The sequence below is a fragment of the Daphnia carinata genome, chromosome 5 (genome assembly GCF_022539665.2).
Source record: "Daphnia carinata strain CSIRO-1 chromosome 5, CSIRO_AGI_Dcar_HiC_V3, whole genome shotgun sequence".
NCBI classification, from domain to species: domain Eukaryota; kingdom Metazoa; phylum Arthropoda; class Branchiopoda; order Diplostraca; family Daphniidae; genus Daphnia; species Daphnia carinata.
In genome coordinates, this window is record NC_081335.1 from 201,688 (window position 1) to 216,786 (window position 15,099).

General features: G+C 40.7%; 7 protein-coding genes across 9 annotated transcripts; 2 read left to right on the forward strand and 5 right to left on the reverse strand.

Moving 5' to 3' along the window:
* The first annotated feature begins 4 nt into the window (after positions 1-4).
* Positions 5-1,388, forward strand: LOC130697004 (protein pygopus-like). Its single transcript, XM_057520137.2, has 4 exons — positions 5-162; positions 243-425; positions 489-1,014; positions 1,091-1,388. The coding sequence occupies exons 3-4, from the start codon at positions 548-550 to the stop codon at positions 1,209-1,211; spliced, it is 588 nt and encodes a 195-aa protein (XP_057376120.1). The 5' UTR covers positions 5-162; positions 243-425; positions 489-547; the 3' UTR covers positions 1,212-1,388.
* LOC130697012 (solute carrier family 35 member B1-like) lies at positions 1,334-2,882 on the reverse strand. The gene is made up of 7 exons (XM_057520145.2): positions 2,683-2,882; positions 2,515-2,618; positions 2,322-2,452; positions 2,065-2,259; positions 1,881-2,007; positions 1,713-1,819; positions 1,334-1,645 (listed from the first exon to the last, which is right to left on the reverse strand). Exons 1-7 carry the CDS (start codon positions 2,763-2,765, stop codon positions 1,439-1,441), a joined length of 954 nt encoding a protein of 317 aa, XP_057376128.1. The 5' UTR covers positions 2,766-2,882; the 3' UTR covers positions 1,334-1,438.
* Positions 2,883-3,578: 696 nt separating this feature from the next.
* Positions 3,579-4,330, reverse strand: LOC130697006 (uncharacterized). Its single transcript, XM_057520139.2, has 2 exons — positions 4,057-4,330; positions 3,579-3,992 (listed from the first exon to the last, which is right to left on the reverse strand). The coding sequence occupies exons 1-2, from the start codon at positions 4,254-4,256 to the stop codon at positions 3,620-3,622; spliced, it is 573 nt and encodes a 190-aa protein (XP_057376122.1). The 5' UTR covers positions 4,257-4,330; the 3' UTR covers positions 3,579-3,619.
* Positions 4,331-4,491: 161 nt separating this feature from the next.
* Positions 4,492-5,858, reverse strand: LOC130697001 (putative defense protein). Of its 2 annotated transcripts, none has more exons than XM_057520132.2 (6): positions 5,634-5,858; positions 5,509-5,572; positions 5,334-5,449; positions 5,164-5,255; positions 4,890-5,094; positions 4,492-4,792 (listed from the first exon to the last, which is right to left on the reverse strand). In XM_057520132.2, exons 1-6 carry the CDS (start codon positions 5,811-5,813, stop codon positions 4,730-4,732), a joined length of 720 nt encoding a protein of 239 aa, XP_057376115.1. In that variant the 5' UTR covers positions 5,814-5,858; the 3' UTR covers positions 4,492-4,729. The 2 variants fall into 2 exon arrangements, with proteins under 2 accessions (XP_057376115.1, XP_057376114.1); XM_057520131.2 differs by having other exon boundaries at positions 4,492-4,802; positions 5,634-5,857.
* Positions 5,859-6,361: 503 nt separating this feature from the next.
* LOC130697000 (putative defense protein 3) lies at positions 6,362-7,992 on the forward strand. The gene is made up of 6 exons (XM_057520130.2): positions 6,362-6,782; positions 6,843-6,963; positions 7,030-7,136; positions 7,201-7,292; positions 7,383-7,500; positions 7,585-7,992. The coding sequence occupies exons 1-6, from the start codon at positions 6,627-6,629 to the stop codon at positions 7,756-7,758; spliced, it is 768 nt and encodes a 255-aa protein (XP_057376113.1). The 5' UTR covers positions 6,362-6,626; the 3' UTR covers positions 7,759-7,992.
* Positions 7,993-8,154: 162 nt separating this feature from the next.
* LOC130696982 (angiotensin-converting enzyme-like) lies at positions 8,155-12,132 on the reverse strand. 2 transcript variants are annotated; one of them, XM_059495262.1, is made up of 14 exons: positions 12,112-12,132; positions 11,182-11,288; positions 10,944-11,109; positions 10,678-10,836; positions 10,492-10,588; positions 10,266-10,409; positions 9,921-10,210; positions 9,567-9,861; positions 9,457-9,511; positions 9,191-9,382; positions 9,024-9,122; positions 8,791-8,931; positions 8,542-8,708; positions 8,155-8,470 (listed from the first exon to the last, which is right to left on the reverse strand). In XM_059495262.1, the coding sequence occupies exons 2-14, from the start codon at positions 11,268-11,270 to the stop codon at positions 8,328-8,330; spliced, it is 2,037 nt and encodes a 678-aa protein (XP_059351245.1). In that variant the 5' UTR covers positions 11,271-11,288; positions 12,112-12,132; the 3' UTR covers positions 8,155-8,327. The 2 variants fall into 2 exon arrangements, with proteins under 2 accessions (XP_059351245.1, XP_057376093.1); XM_057520110.2 differs by lacking the exon at positions 12,112-12,132 and adding an exon at positions 11,381-11,413.
* Positions 12,133-12,869: 737 nt separating this feature from the next.
* LOC130696984 (uncharacterized) lies at positions 12,870-14,672 on the reverse strand. Its single transcript, XM_059495263.1, has 4 exons — positions 14,461-14,672; positions 13,437-14,394; positions 13,238-13,372; positions 12,870-13,139 (listed from the first exon to the last, which is right to left on the reverse strand). The coding sequence occupies exons 1-4, from the start codon at positions 14,485-14,487 to the stop codon at positions 13,000-13,002; spliced, it is 1,260 nt and encodes a 419-aa protein (XP_059351246.1). The 5' UTR covers positions 14,488-14,672; the 3' UTR covers positions 12,870-12,999.
* Between the last annotated feature and the right edge of the window lie 427 nt (positions 14,673-15,099).

Consider the following 15,099-nt stretch of genomic DNA (forward strand, 5'->3'; position numbering starts at 1 on the left):
CTAATCAACCAAAATATTTTTTACGCCTGGCAACGCCTTTATTTCTACAACTCGAAGACGCTATAAACAAGGAATTGTTTCTGACGTGTTGCCTAGAATAAATGGAATAATTTCAACTTTAGCTTAAAGCATTTTACTATTATCTGGTCAGCCCCTAATCCGGTAAATGACACTGAAAATTTCAAATATATTTGCAATATTTTAGTTGGTTGTTTATTTACATACTTTTTGCCTATGTATAGCCCTGTCGAAGCGAAAGCCCATTCAACCCTTGGCCGGGGACTTTCGGTCTCCCGGCCAAGGACCCAACTCGGACGGCCCAGCCAACAACAAAAAGAAGCCAAGACGAGGGTCCAATAATGCTGCAGCTCAGGCGGCGCAGCAGTCTCCAGCAATCAATGATCTTGTTCCACCTCCTCTGACAGGTACCTAACGATAACAAACTTACTGCCCCAACCAAGTCCTAACATATTTCATCTCTATTGCAGGTTATGGTGATACTATCATTGCCTCAAATCCTTTTGATGATACACCACCACCCCATGCAATGATGCACCAAGGTCCTGGCCCAATGTCTGGTCAAGGACCTGGAGGTATGGGAGGTCCTCCTGGAATGATGGGCCATATGGGTATGGGTGGAATGAATGGCATGAACCATGGTGGCCATATGGGTCCAATGGGACAAATGGGTGGAAACATGAACAACATGGGCGGCATGAACATGGGTCCCGGACCGATGGGGCATGGTGGGATGGGTGGTGGCGCGGGACCGATGGGGCCAATGGGCAGTCCAGCGTGCAATGTCTTTGGTCAACCCAACTCAGGTGGCCCACCTGGTCCTAAACCTATGCCAGTCTCGGCCGGCAAAATCTACCCACCTGACCAGCCTATGGTTTTTAACCCACAGAACCCTAATGCCCCACCTATCTATCCATGTGGTATTTGTCACAAGGAGGTCCACGACAACGACCAAGCAATACTATGCGAATCCGGATGCAATTTTTGGTTTCACAGGTATGTTTAATTTTGGATCTGTAAAATCTCACAACTTTTACCGTAAACACAATCTTTGGTACCTTTTTTAAAACAGGATCTGTACAGGATTGACCGAGGCGGCTTACCACTTGCTAACGGCCGAAGTTTATGCCGAATGGGTGTGCGACAAGTGCTACCAATCCAAAAGCATCCCAATGGTCAAGTTTAAACCTTGAAAAAATTATAATGTCGTTATCCTACCAAAATGCTCGCATTGATTTTGTCTTGCCTACCCTATCAGACATCAGAAAGCCACATTTTTTAAAATTTCTTATTCTCTTCTATCATCGACTCGAAGTGTTGTATTACGTTGTTTATTAGCCGCAAAACATGAAACAAAACAATAATCACAACCCAACAAAAATATTTTTGCTATTGTGTAAACCGCCTAAACAAGGGAAAGTCAGGACTTTTTGGGCGCCTTCTTTTTACCGTAAACAGAGTCCATCGTTAAACCCGCAAACACCAAGGTCGCTCCAATCCATTGTCTACCAGATAGCTGATTGCCAAAATAAATGACAGAAGCCATGACAGTAAAGAATTTTCTCGTTGTCGTCACTATTGAGCACGGTAACGCACCATAATCGGCAATCATTCGAAAGATGAAGAACTGGAAGCAAATGAAACGAATGACATTGTTGTGAAAGCTATGGCGCAAGCGAAAGTAAAATTATTACCTGTCCGAGTGCGCTTGCAATCGAAAAAGTAGTCAAATCCCACAAGACAAAAGGATGACGACTGATGAATCCAACAAAGTCAAATAATTCACCGGTAACCAAAAGAGCTAAGAGAACCGCACAAAATCTTTTAAGTAAGCGTGCTGAGTAAAATTTAATTCTTATTACCAAAAGCCAAGTATCCAACAGACCACAAGTTCATGTAAAGCATCATATGGCCAGACTTTGACTGATATTCAGTCTTCATTCGCTCCTGAATGGCGCCCGTAAGTCCGTCCATGATAAGGGACAAAATCTACAAGAACCAGAAAATGATGATGTAACACAACAGTATGTTTCTTCCATGTCTTACCAGCAATATTTCACCTATACCAATCCCTGTATCTATCTCTTGCTTGGCAGTTACAGGCTTGTCTTTGTACATGAACATGGCCACACCTAGAACTACAGTGAGAATAAATAAGTATTTGGCCATAGGATATGATTTGTTCCCAAATAAAACTCCTAGAATCATAACGGGAATGGGCTTGCATGACTTTCCAACCACCTGTAATAAAGAAGAAAAAATACTCAGATACAGAAAACTGAAACAAGGTGCTAAATAGTAACCTGGGTTGGGTAATTGACCCATTGCAGAGCCATGTTACTGCACACCATGGCGAGTAAATAAGTGAGAGCAGATGAAGCATAATACATTCTGCTTGTTTTATCTTCTCCCTGCTTCATCACAGTAGACAGCACTAAAATGCAAAAATATGTTTTAGATTAACACAAATTTGGTGCTGAAACTTTATTTACTTACTGATTTTTGCGTATGCGAAATTTACAACACACTGCACAAACACTAGGGCTAAGGTGTAGGTAAACTTCTCTTGTGTTTCACCCTCTCCATACTTCCCTCGTGTTCTGAAAATTACACAGAATGAAAGGTAAGATGTAACAGCTACGTGAGGATTCAATACAAACTTACATTCTTTCCTGGAGAATACCAAAATAAAAGTAGCAAATGAATATGCCTGAAGCATAGCCTAAGAATCTCTTGTCTAATGCCATGATAGCTAAATTAAATCTAAATCTATAAATAACTTAAGCCTTTAATTAAAAAAAAGCAACCGGGAGCAATACATGCGAGACACTGTACAACTACAAACCCAAAGAACGGGAGAAAAAAATCAACAATGCCGCTGCTGGCGACGTGTCAACCTGAAGTTGCACGAAGTCGTACCTGATTGGACGGTCAGAATGTTCCCGCCTTCAATTCAAACGTGAGAAACGCCCAAGCTATTTTTACTCAGAAATTTTATACCACCTATTTTGCCAACTGAATTTTCATAGCAAACCTTAGTCTGAAAATTCCGTAGCAATGTAATATTCATAACATCGTTAAATTGTAAAAAGAGCAGTACAAAATAGAAACGATCAGAAAAGCGTGTCACCTAATTGATCTGGTCGGGTCTATTACGGCAATTTGTGGAAAATTAGGGTTGAGAACATTTTTTAAAATTTGTGGACAACATTCTAATACTGTTCAAGTACTGAGTCGTAAAGTAAAAAAAACGTGCAAGCAATCAGCAAAATGGGATTACTCTGAAGTATTCAAATTGCTTTTACGCGAAGATTTTTCTATGTGTTTTTATAGCTTAGTACCCAAACAAATGCCTCCTACAAGAGAAAAAGCATTGGGAAAACAATTGGGATTTACTTGGAAGTTAAAAATGGCAAGATGGCAATTTCTCTAGGAATTGCCAGATGGAGGCCGTCGTTCTCAGACAGCTAAAGAATCGCAATGAAATTTTAAAAACGATAATAATCGATTATTTGTGGGCTATCAGAAACAGGTATCTAACATTGCTGCACACAAGGGGATTAAATTTGCACTTTTTATTGACTGAACATGGGGATGAGTTTTACAAAGGGTTAATTGCACTGATAGGTCCCGTGGAATCTGTAGATGACTCTTTGGGTGAAAATGACGGTTTTAATTTTGATGGTCGGGCCTGATTGTTCCCTAATAAACTCGACAAGACTTGAAAGACTGTCGTGCCCATCTCGTGCCAATTGACAGGTGAAGCTACAGCGATTGGAGGATCAACAGCCGATCGGCCTTCGACCGTATAGAAATTTTTATCGATCGAAGCTGACCGACTGTATCCAAGCATTCCAATCCAGGGCTGCACAAATATCCGGTAAACGTAATTCAACATACTTGACAAAGTTGAAAAGACGAAGCCGAAAACACCACCTGAACTGCCTTCCATTACTTGCTGTACATGTGGATTCCTAAATGTATTACAGGTTTAATGGACGTTCTCGAACAAAGAAAAGCAATTCAAAAGATATTCACCCTAAATTGTTAACAAAGTTCGGGCCGTTTAGTTGACTAGAACAGTTTCCTACACATTGATCAGTGATAGGAAGACCATGATGTTGGCTTAGAAAACTGCCTTCTCCATCCTGAACATTCGAATGGAGTACGTCAAGTTGCTGCACCCAAACAGGAGAAATGAACACGTACAACACGACGAACACCCAAGTGGTCTTCATGACTTTTACGGATTGTTTAGAGACTGGAAGAGAGATCGTCTATCTCGACCAAGTGCCTCTTGACAACTGATATTAATACAAATGCTGTGACTTTTTTTATAGCTTGGTTGTAATCATCATGTCACCCAGAGCCACCTACAAATTGAAGGTCATGCAAGAATTTTCACCCTACCTTGAACTTGTTCTGTACATTACCCAACCCTATACTTTACAGACATGACCCAGACAGTTTCGATGCTATAAAAAACAATTGGAATCTATTTAACCTTAATGAAGGTATATTTGCATTCGAATTTTACGATCCAACCACCACAACAGAATAACCCCAATCATAAAATATATTACAAAGAGATATGGAATAAAAAGGAAGAGAAAAAGGATTAAAAGAAATTAATGGGAGATCTTGTACATCTCAGGATATGAGAGGCTCGATTCAAGATATCAGGCTATAAAAGCGATGGTAACGCCAATGATTATAACGCTGTAAAAAGCCAAGATACCAATCGGCGAAGCAGCATCTGTAATCTCTGGCTGGGCTGTAGTTGTCTTATGCAATTTGAAAAAAAAAAATAGAGAAAGGAGGAATTTAAGTCAATGCAAATATGAAAGGTCTGGGAAGTCACTGCCTCATACCCGTGTTGTAGTGGTATCTGATCCACCCTCCTTGTCAGACTTGGCAGAAGGCTTCTTGGCGGTAGTAGATTCAACAGGTTTCTCCGTGGTAGACGACTCTCCCTTGCCACTGCTGCTATCACTGACCAGACTAGCTCGTTTAACTCGCAGGGTGGAAGACGATTGCTTGACCCAGAACTTGTCAAACGACTTGACGAAGGTAGTCCTACCGACCAACAAAAGTCACTTTCACAATTATCTGCTCCCCAAATGTAGGTATAAAACATAATGTTACTTGAAAACAACAGAGCCATCGAAGTCCTCAGGGGGGGTCCAGGTAGCAACGACCGATCTCTTCAGTGACTTGTCCTTGTGGGTCACGGCATTCTATAAGTAGAGGGGAAAGTAAAAGTTAACAAAGATTCTTAACAGTCTTGGGCTTGTAAGATAAATGGGGTTAGTTACCTTTGTACCATCGCTTCTGCAGTCAATGGCCTTTCCCATGCCCTTGAGATCGGCACTGAAAGTACCGATGGGATCCGTATCGGAACTGGTGCTGTCAAAAGCCATCATCAAAAAACCTAACATCAAACAACAAACGTGTAGAAATCTATGTGCTGTTAGACCGAAAATTGAATACCTTTGAAATCTTCGCTGTCATGTTCTAGTGTCACTTCGATAGTACCATTCGACCACATTTCATCCTACACAAATATCACATTTACAGATCACAAGTTGAACACTGCAAATTGTTAAGACACTTACCTTGGCAAGCCTTGAAGTGAACGGACACACGCCTGATTGTGGCATAATGAAATGCTGCGGGGACATGTCTTCACAAGCTTCAAGTGGGGCGCCATTGGGTTTGCAATAAACAATTTGGCTGACCATCAAAGCAGAAAAACACAAAACAACGAATCTACCGGTGCAACGAGCTGAATACATTGTTACAAGAAGAAGAACGAGGAGAGACTAGCACAAATCAGAGACATGTTACCTGGGTTTTTATACCTTACCTCGGCTGTCCAAGGATGGGGAGGGTGAAAAAAAGGAAGGATGAGATCCATGCTCACGTCTCCGCACCTTCCATTTCAACATACGGGAAATTCAGATTTTTTTTTTTCTGTTCTACAAGGTCAACACACCCCAAAAAAAGGCGCCACTCTTTGTCTATTATCATCCCTACGAGTTTCTGTCCCACTCCGTATCGGCTTCATTAGTTTTAATGATTCATCAACTCGTACGTTTTGTGACTTTTCACATCAGCAAACATACTCAAATTCAACATTATCATTTCGTTTTGATGATTTCCTCCTGAAACTAATTAAAGGTTTCGAACGACTACACAGGATAGAGAAATACAACAGTTTCTACAATCTTTGCAATGAAATTACATTCAGTTTCCAATAACAGAGATACGACACAGGAGAATGCCATCGCTATCCAGCAGTCATTTGTTGTCGGAAACGTGCTTACATTTTTGTCTGCTATTTTGTTATGATTTGGGTCACGTCGTCCGCCCCCAACCTATACCGTATCCGATGATCACATCCAAAGTCCAACTTTGTGATCAACTATCAAGAAATTAAAGTTATTTCATGCACTTCCTCAGATAGTTAGCTTCCCTTGTGTCCAGACACCGCTTTAATAATTTAATTTTCAAAGAAGCCAGCTGTGGTGTTTCAAGCTGTTTAAGGGGGTCTGTGTTGCTCAATTGGCTCACCAGTTCAAGTCTGAAATTTCAGCAAAGGTGAAAAAATGCAAAGTTTCTTTGTATTCGTACTAGCACTGACTATCAGTCACGTTACCGGCCATCCACATGGAGCCCCCACCACAGCTTGCAACACCATGTACCCATTGCACAAACACAACCCACAAAAATCGCCTTGTCCTTTTGAAACAAAACCATATCAGGTACCACTTCATCACTATAACTATACAATGAAGACATCCATTGAGTCATTTCTTTTATAGGCAGAAATGTTTTCAAATTCAAGTCTGAGGATTGCTCTTCACACCCTATCATTAACTGCATCATCTGACAGTTCAGACGGTTCATCAAGCTCATCGGAAACCACTGTTGACTCCTTCAAGGGTATGTGTAGGAACTTTGTACCTGTATATCCATTCCTTATGCCTATAGATAATATTTTGTTCACAGGCTACATGATAATGGCTTTTGAACTGCCTTCCGAAAATGCAGTGGCCCTAGGAACATTTCAAGTTCACAATGATTCACACACCATAGATTGCCATGGGCTGCATCAAGTATTTAATCCAATTTACTTGTTTAAAATCAAGTCACTCTATTAACAATCTTTAAAAAATGAAGAATGCAGCAACACATTCAAGTAAATCACACAAAAACATTGTACACCTAACTTGGACCCCTCCAACTGATTTCGCGGGCGACGTGATTTTTAAGTAAAAAAAATTAATAATAAATAACAAATTAGCGATATCTCGTAGCATTGCTTTATTTCATGCATTCTATTCTCCCATTTGTTTAAATAGGACAACTTACGTGGCATCTAAAAAGCTTTTCTGGGTGAATCAGGTTTCCAGTCCTGTGCGTGTTAAGTTAGCGGTCTCGCGCGAAGATGAGATAAGTGCCAAAACATTTTTAATGCCGGTACATAACATTTTTTTTCTTACATTACATAACAGTAATTTCATATGCTAATCTGATACTTCAACTATTTTTCACATCTTACAGAATGACATTTCCGAAGCAAAATTGTACGAAGAAATTGCTTATTTGGAATCGAGTCAATACATTAGTCTGTGGGTCATCTGCAGCTTGTTCATCGTGGGATTTTCCTGTGCCGTGCTAGCCAAGTTGATCCTGGCTTCCCACGCCAAGAAATATGCAACCCTCGAATCAATTTGAATGGCAATTTTTTCTGATGGAGTTTCGCTTCTCGATTACTACGTAGATTCGTAGTATATACAACACTTGAAAGCTCAAATAAGCTAAAAAATAGTTCCTTTGCTTTTAAACCACCCTCAGTCGTTCTTGAAATGTTCAAACAAATGGATGCACGATACTTTAAACCCTTCCTAAATTTTTACTGCTGACTGTAGTTGTCACTTTGGAAGATAAACAGAAGTAATTTTAAAGTTTCTTCCTTTGCATCTACTAGAAATTTAAATTTGACACAGGAAAAGCAAACGCTTTTGATAGTCATCACGCTGATTCTGTTTACATGTAAATTGATTAGTTCCACTAGTGCTTATAACTATTTTTACCTAGCCAAAGATTCGTTGTAAAGCTGCTCCAGACGGGTCCGGTTCTATAGACTGTATTCGTCGTTGTAATTCTGCTACAAAAACGGTCTCTGTTTATAACTCTTGAAAAACCATTCCTGAAAAAGAAAAAAGACCCAGAAACTATCTGATGAAAGCTATGTCTTGAACCTGTTGATGAAAAAGGCAACAAAACAACTCAACTATCCCTGTTTAGAAAACAAAATAAAGAAGAGAATAAATGAAAGCTACAATCCAAAGATGAGGCAAAATTTGACCACTGGAGCTAGGCCGTTGTGTTGTAGGTGGATCTTGCGTTGTTGATTCGGGAGCATTTTTCTGACAATTCATGCCCTCTTTAAAATGAATGAACAAGAAATTAGAATTCAACTGATGGGAAATGGGTTGGATGCGATGTGGTACTAACCTGAGCTCCATCCAACAGGTTCGCCGAGTTCTTTGTTCTTGGCAATCAGCCAATCTTCAAGTGGCTTAAAATATTCACGGAAGGCGCTGGCATCCATGCGGTCTTGTCCCGTAAGGGCTCGCATTGCTTCCGGCCAAGGTCGCGACGATCCCATAGCCAACATGGCTCTATGTATGACCCGAAAAAAAAATCAATAAAACGTTAAGACATTACACCTAATTTTTATGTTGAAAAAAAAAAAAATGATACCCTAATTTAGCTCCCGCCTCTTTACTTCGGTAAAAATCGCATTCGTGGAGCGGTCGTGCAGGATTATTTGGATCATACTGACCAGCTGCGATGCACATGGATTTATAGAACTGGAACTGGATGACGAAACTCACAAAGTACCTGCACTCCACCAATGGTCAAACCAATACCGAGTTTATACGGATACATTTTAAAACAAACTGGCAGTTGATGTAATGGGAAAGAAATAGTACCGAATGTATTCGACGTTGGCTGCAATGTGATACTTTGCACCAGGATCGAAATCGACTTCTGATCTTGTCACTGGTGACCGGATGCCTTGGTACTCCTCACTTATCGCATGTAAAAAACATTTTAGTAATCATTTTCAATTGAGAATGTAATGACTCGAAATGCTAACCGTAGTTTCCACCAGTGACAATTGTAATCCGCTGATGAAATGGACCCATCAAACACGTCCCAACGCCATTTATCCATGATGTAAGCGAATGGGAAAAAGGCAATCTTATCCAAGGCCGTCAGCAACAGATAATTAATGGTGGCTTCATGATCTTGCGGGGATGATTTGTCCAGCAAGCCAATTTCTTTGAGACTGTATGCGAAAACAAATAGAAGATTTGGTTTAACAGCGAACAGTCAAATCAAATTGTTTCGATTTTGATTTACTGTTTGGTAGTTTGGACAGAGAGAGCTAGTGCATCGCCAACCGCTTCGTGAAATCCTATCGAAAAATAATTAACATCTCGAAACATACAAAATGTAATAAAAACCGAAACCTGAATTGGCTCCTTCTCGATAAACTAGCGGCTGGTGTTTGTACTGCAGAAAGTATTGAATGTGTCCCATTTCGTGGTGGACAGTGATGAAGTCTTCCATGTCGACCCGAGTACACTGCTTGATACGGAAATCTTTTCCGTTGCAAAAATCCCAAGCTGAAGCGTGGCAAACGATTTCTCTGTCGGTCGGTTTCTCGATGATAGATCCACTCCAGAACTCTGGAGGAGTAGGAAGTAAACCCAACGAGGTAAAGAAATCCTCAGACATTTGAAACATTTTCTTCGGAGTATAGCCCTGAAATGGATACATCAACATTAATCATACACGTTAAATAAAAGGCGATGATTACTCACCTGCTTTAGCATTTCCGGTGTGACATCTACCGACATTTTGCCAGGGTACGGTATTACTAATTCATTGATATTTGCCCACGCTTGCGCCCACATATTGCCCAGCAAATGAGCAGGAATCGGTTGATTCTTGGGGACCTTGTCCTCGCCATAATGAGCTCTCAGTTTAGCACGGACGTACGCATGCAGCTGTAGGTAAAATGGTTTTATAGTTTGCCACAATCCTTCGATATCTTTCTTGAACGTGTCAGACTCGTAGTTGCGTAACCAGTAAGCTCCAGTGTCACTGAAATCTAAAATTCAAAATCTCATCTAATATGCTAAAATGAAACATTACATTTGATTAACTGTTCATTCGCGCAGCTTCATTGCTCAACTCAACGAATCGTTCATAGTGACTGCGCATTTTCCCGCCACTCTGTTGATGCCACTGATGCCAAACATGTTTCAATTCTTCAAAATTCCGGCTAGAGCGCATTTTCTCGGTTAAATCTAAAAAACAATCACGTGAGCATAAATTGGTTTATAGCAGTTTCGCTTATCATTTAACAACTGGTGTACATTTTAACCTTACCAGGATCCAGGCTGAGACCACAATCAGCCGGATTGGTGTACGAACAGATTTTGGCCGTGCTGTAAATTTTCTCCATTCCGTCGATAGATTTGCGGTACTAAAGGGTTCCCGCATTGACGGAATAAATGATTACGTTCTAGTTTTTTCTGAAACGGGTTTTTTTTTTTTACACCATGCAGTGCCTACCTGTGTCAGTTTTTCTTCAGGAAGCGCAGATGGTCCCAATACAGAAAGAAGACGAAATTTGCGTTTCAAATCGGGGTCAGTGAAGAGTTCCCAATTGAAACTGGTGATATTTTTCCAGGCTTCTTTTTCGAATCGGGCAGCCACTAGACTGTGTTCTAGCTGCATTCATTTTTTAAAATTAGAAATTTGTTTAAGGACGGGGAATGTTTTTGTTCGTTAAGTTTCATCTGCACTAAGAGGAACATTGAAATGAAATAATAGCGAACCTTAAGGCGTTCATTTTCCGTCGTGATATCCGACGCATATCTCCATTCGGCGATATTAGTTTGGTAACACATATCAGAAGCCCTCAGGTTGTGGAACGAGAGGAAATCTTTGGCAAGCGCCTCATCTTTGTCCACTGATCGTTTTTTTCGCAACAATCCATCCGCCCTTCACAAGAGATAAGGTCACTTGATGTTTATCTGCACTGATCGTGCAATAAACAGGTAATTTCATGCTTACCACTCGTCATCTTCCGGTCCTTTAACGTGAATGGAATTGGTCAGGCTAACCAAAATACAGCAACTGATGATAACACCATGAAAGTACATTTTCCTTTGAAGGAAAAGCTGCCAATAAAAAAAACAAAAGAAAACGATCAATAATTGGATTAAAACAACCAGGTGAATCGGTTTACGCGCGGAAGTGGTAAAGGGAAAACCTCAGAAATCGCGACCGATGCAAACACGAACCAGCACAACAAGACACTGATTCTCAAGTGAGAAAGAAAAAGGATTTTTTTTTGTTGTCTATATTTTCCCCTACAGGGTTTAAAAGGCGGGTTCGTAGCTGTGACGTTGGGCAAACCCACTTACAATTTGTGGCCCTCAAGCGATTTTGAATGCCGCGTTCCTCTCTGTTCTCTACGGCACGCTATTTTTCAAATAACCTTGGCTCATATTACGAGGTTCAGCAACCGAAACCTGTCTAAACACACGAACGTGTCGTGAAGCGCGATCTTTCGTCTATATCCCACACCGGTCACGAATCGAGTGCTAGACACAGCAACATTCGAGAGGTGATGAAGGAAACGAACCAACCGCAAAAAATGTTCTCTTAGCAATGATTACGGAAGCCAAACAAGCAAAAAACTAGCTTTTTCCCTCCCATATGTACAAGCAAAAGCAACTGCACGATCGAGTGCAACTGTTTCAACAACGTGTGAAAATATGCTCGCATCTGACGGAGCGATGCGTCATTATCTGTCTGGTTTCAGAAGGCGAAAGTGCAATTCAATTCTTCTGTGATTTCCTTGTTTACTTTTGTTTTCTACTCGCATCGTAGAAATACATTCCTGGCATTGAGACGCGCACGAAACGTGCGTTGGCATTCAATCGACGAAGACCTCGTATGTTTTACTCAGATACACGACGATTTTGAAAAGAACAATACCTGGTTATTCCAACAATTTCCGGCATCTGGGCTGACCCCACAGTTTTCGATGCGTTAAGTTTGTCAATAAACAAACGCGGGTAATTGAAAATTCCTCCCATTCACGGCCTTAGACGACTATGCTGGCAGAAAATAAATGCCTAAAACAAATGTACGTTTAAAAAAAAGAAACCCGAATGTAGCTTAAATGTTAAAAAGAGATACCGTGGGATAACACAATTTGAGCTCTTGACAACAGGTTCCCAGTTGGAAAATTGGCAGTTGCGTATTCCGAGTTGCTTTCTGAAGAAATGGTCCTGTGCATTCCGAATGATATTCAACAATTAGTAGTAGTGTTTTAAACATCTTTTATTCATTTAGACATACTTACGTTAGAACTACTTTCTTCCCAGTAGTTCGATGTATTTAACATTTTGTTTCAAGAAAAAATTATCTGTTGAAAGAAGATTAGATAATGGAAAAAAAACTGAGGCGACGAATGTTTTTCGTCGTTCTGGATTTTCTCACCTTGTTTGTCCAGGCTCATTCTAATTCCCATCTGATTTCAATTCCATGACAAATGACTTAAAAAAAAAAAAAGGCTCTCTGTAATGGATAGGAGCCATGAAATTGTCAACAAATGAGATTAAGTGCATTACTCAATGCAAGCCACTGAGGCTTTCCAGCCGCACACTCTTGTTTTCTAAAGCGAAAAACTAAAAAATTTAAAAAAAGCTTACCTTTTCCATCGGTAGGCACAAAATTAACGTTGATTCAAATAATGTCCGAGCATTTTTATTTAATACACGTTAGTTCTGTATCATTATATCTTACGAAAAAGAATTAGTTTAAAAACTAACTTGGGCATGTCTACGGGCACCTCCGGGATCACACCGGGTTCAATTTTCCTTAGATGCAATTGGTGAACGAATTCGGATTCAAGTCTTCGAACCTGAAAAACCCATCGCAAACGCCGTTTTTCACACTAGGGATGAGCTCTTGATGGTCTCGGATCAGCCAGGCCAAACCGCAACCGCACGCAAACGGGTCTAACAATTAAACAACAAAACCCAAGCGTGAGAACGTTTAAGAAAGAACATTACATTTTATGCATGGGATTGGAGGTACTCAAATAATTAGAATTTACTTCCAGTGACGAGGACTTGACCGCCTTCACCATCCGGCAATGCCGCCATTTGTTGCAGCATTGATTTGAAAACATCTTCTCTAAATTCTTTTAATTGATTGTACTCCAAGTTGAATTGAGCCACCGAGAAATCACCTGTCAAAACACAAATTAAAATTTTAAAAATCCACATTAGGCTGAGGAATAAAGACACGTTTACCTTGGAAAGCCTCTCCTTCGATAGCAGAAAGGGAAATACTTTTAAGACTGACTAATCGTACGGGCGCACTGAACATCAAAGTTAATTGACTCATGTACGGGATGTTGTTATAGCTGACGTCGTACACACTAAGTTGGGAAAACGATCCAATCCTTGGAACTTTTGCCATTCCATCGTCGGCTAAAACGAGCTCTTGCAAAGAGCTCGATGAAGACGAACTACCGACAGAGATCAAAATGCTGTTGATGGCTTCGTCGTTTAAGCCGTTGCCATTCAGGTACAGTCGTTCTAATCTTGCAGGTGTCAAATCAGGAAAAGCGGCATTTTCTAATCCCGTGCATCCAGTAATGATGAGTTTCTTCAGAGCCGGCAACGTACTTGTCGGAAGAGTTTCAATGACTTCCACGTTCAACGTGTTCTCAATGCGAAGCGTATACAAAGCAGTGAAATCGTTCAAGAATCGCATGTCTGCTTGTGCCGATAGATCGCAATTCAGAATGCCCATTATGGTCGTTTCGAACCGGGTGAATTCAAAAGCAAATGGATCTATGGTGAGACCAACGTTTGGCGATGCACCCGACGGACAAATGAGGAAAATGTTGTCTGCATGTTTGTTTTGAAGTAAATCAGGGGGTAATGCAATCGTACCCGAAGGTGAGACTGTAGCCGTCAACAGAACCAAATACAGTCGAAGAGTTTGTGTACGGAAGAACACGTCCTGGATGTCTTCGATAGAGACGTCGGCACAGGTGATTTCCAATCCACTGATGGTTAAGGCGCATGTACAAGGTGAATAATCCTCTGGGCAGATAGCACGTTGCCCAAGGGATGAATTACCAACATCGAAGGCTTCTTGATTGTTGGGTAAAACCTTTTCTAGCCTTTTATGATACATGCGGTTTAAAAAAGGATTAGCTGAAATAGCTCCGGCATTCAAGAAAATCCCAAAGGCTAAAATCTGTACAACAAATACGAGGTTATCGAATGCAAACAATACCCCCCCCCCCCAAAAAAAATGGCTTACTTGAAAAATGCAGTTGAGTTTATCCATGTTGAAAGGGAATTTTCGGCTGCTAGTTGCTACGGCTTTAAAGTGCAATGCTTTGGGTAAACCGGCAACAACTATCAAATAGATTTCACTGCCTAAAGATCATGTGAGCTCAACATTAACGTGGTAAATGAGTTATCGTTATCTTGACACCTTGGTCTGTCATGTCAACACCTCGTGAATCCGTGGTTCCATCACAGATTTGAGAACCCCATGAACTAAGACACTTTTTTTCTCCGAGTACTGGATGTGTCCTAGATATAAAGTTTCTTTTCGAAATAGAATCAAAATGAATGGGTTGGGAAGCCATTTGTAGAGGGGGACGCTCAAGGCTCCACATTTCGTCCCCTACCTCCTCCGCCATTTTCTTCTACTTCGACTTGCCATGCCATGCCAATCCATTGTTCAATTGAAACAATGCAACTAAAGTGCAATGCCCAGCCAGGGTTTTTCTAGTTAGACACCTGTATCTCGGATGCAAGACACAGTTCGCTCAAAACAAAGTAGCAACATATTACCCATGTGAAAGATAAACAAGGGATGCAAATCGAGATGTTTCGAATGACTGATACAGAAGCTTTCGAAATTCCTGATGAATTAGTATTTGTGAAACGT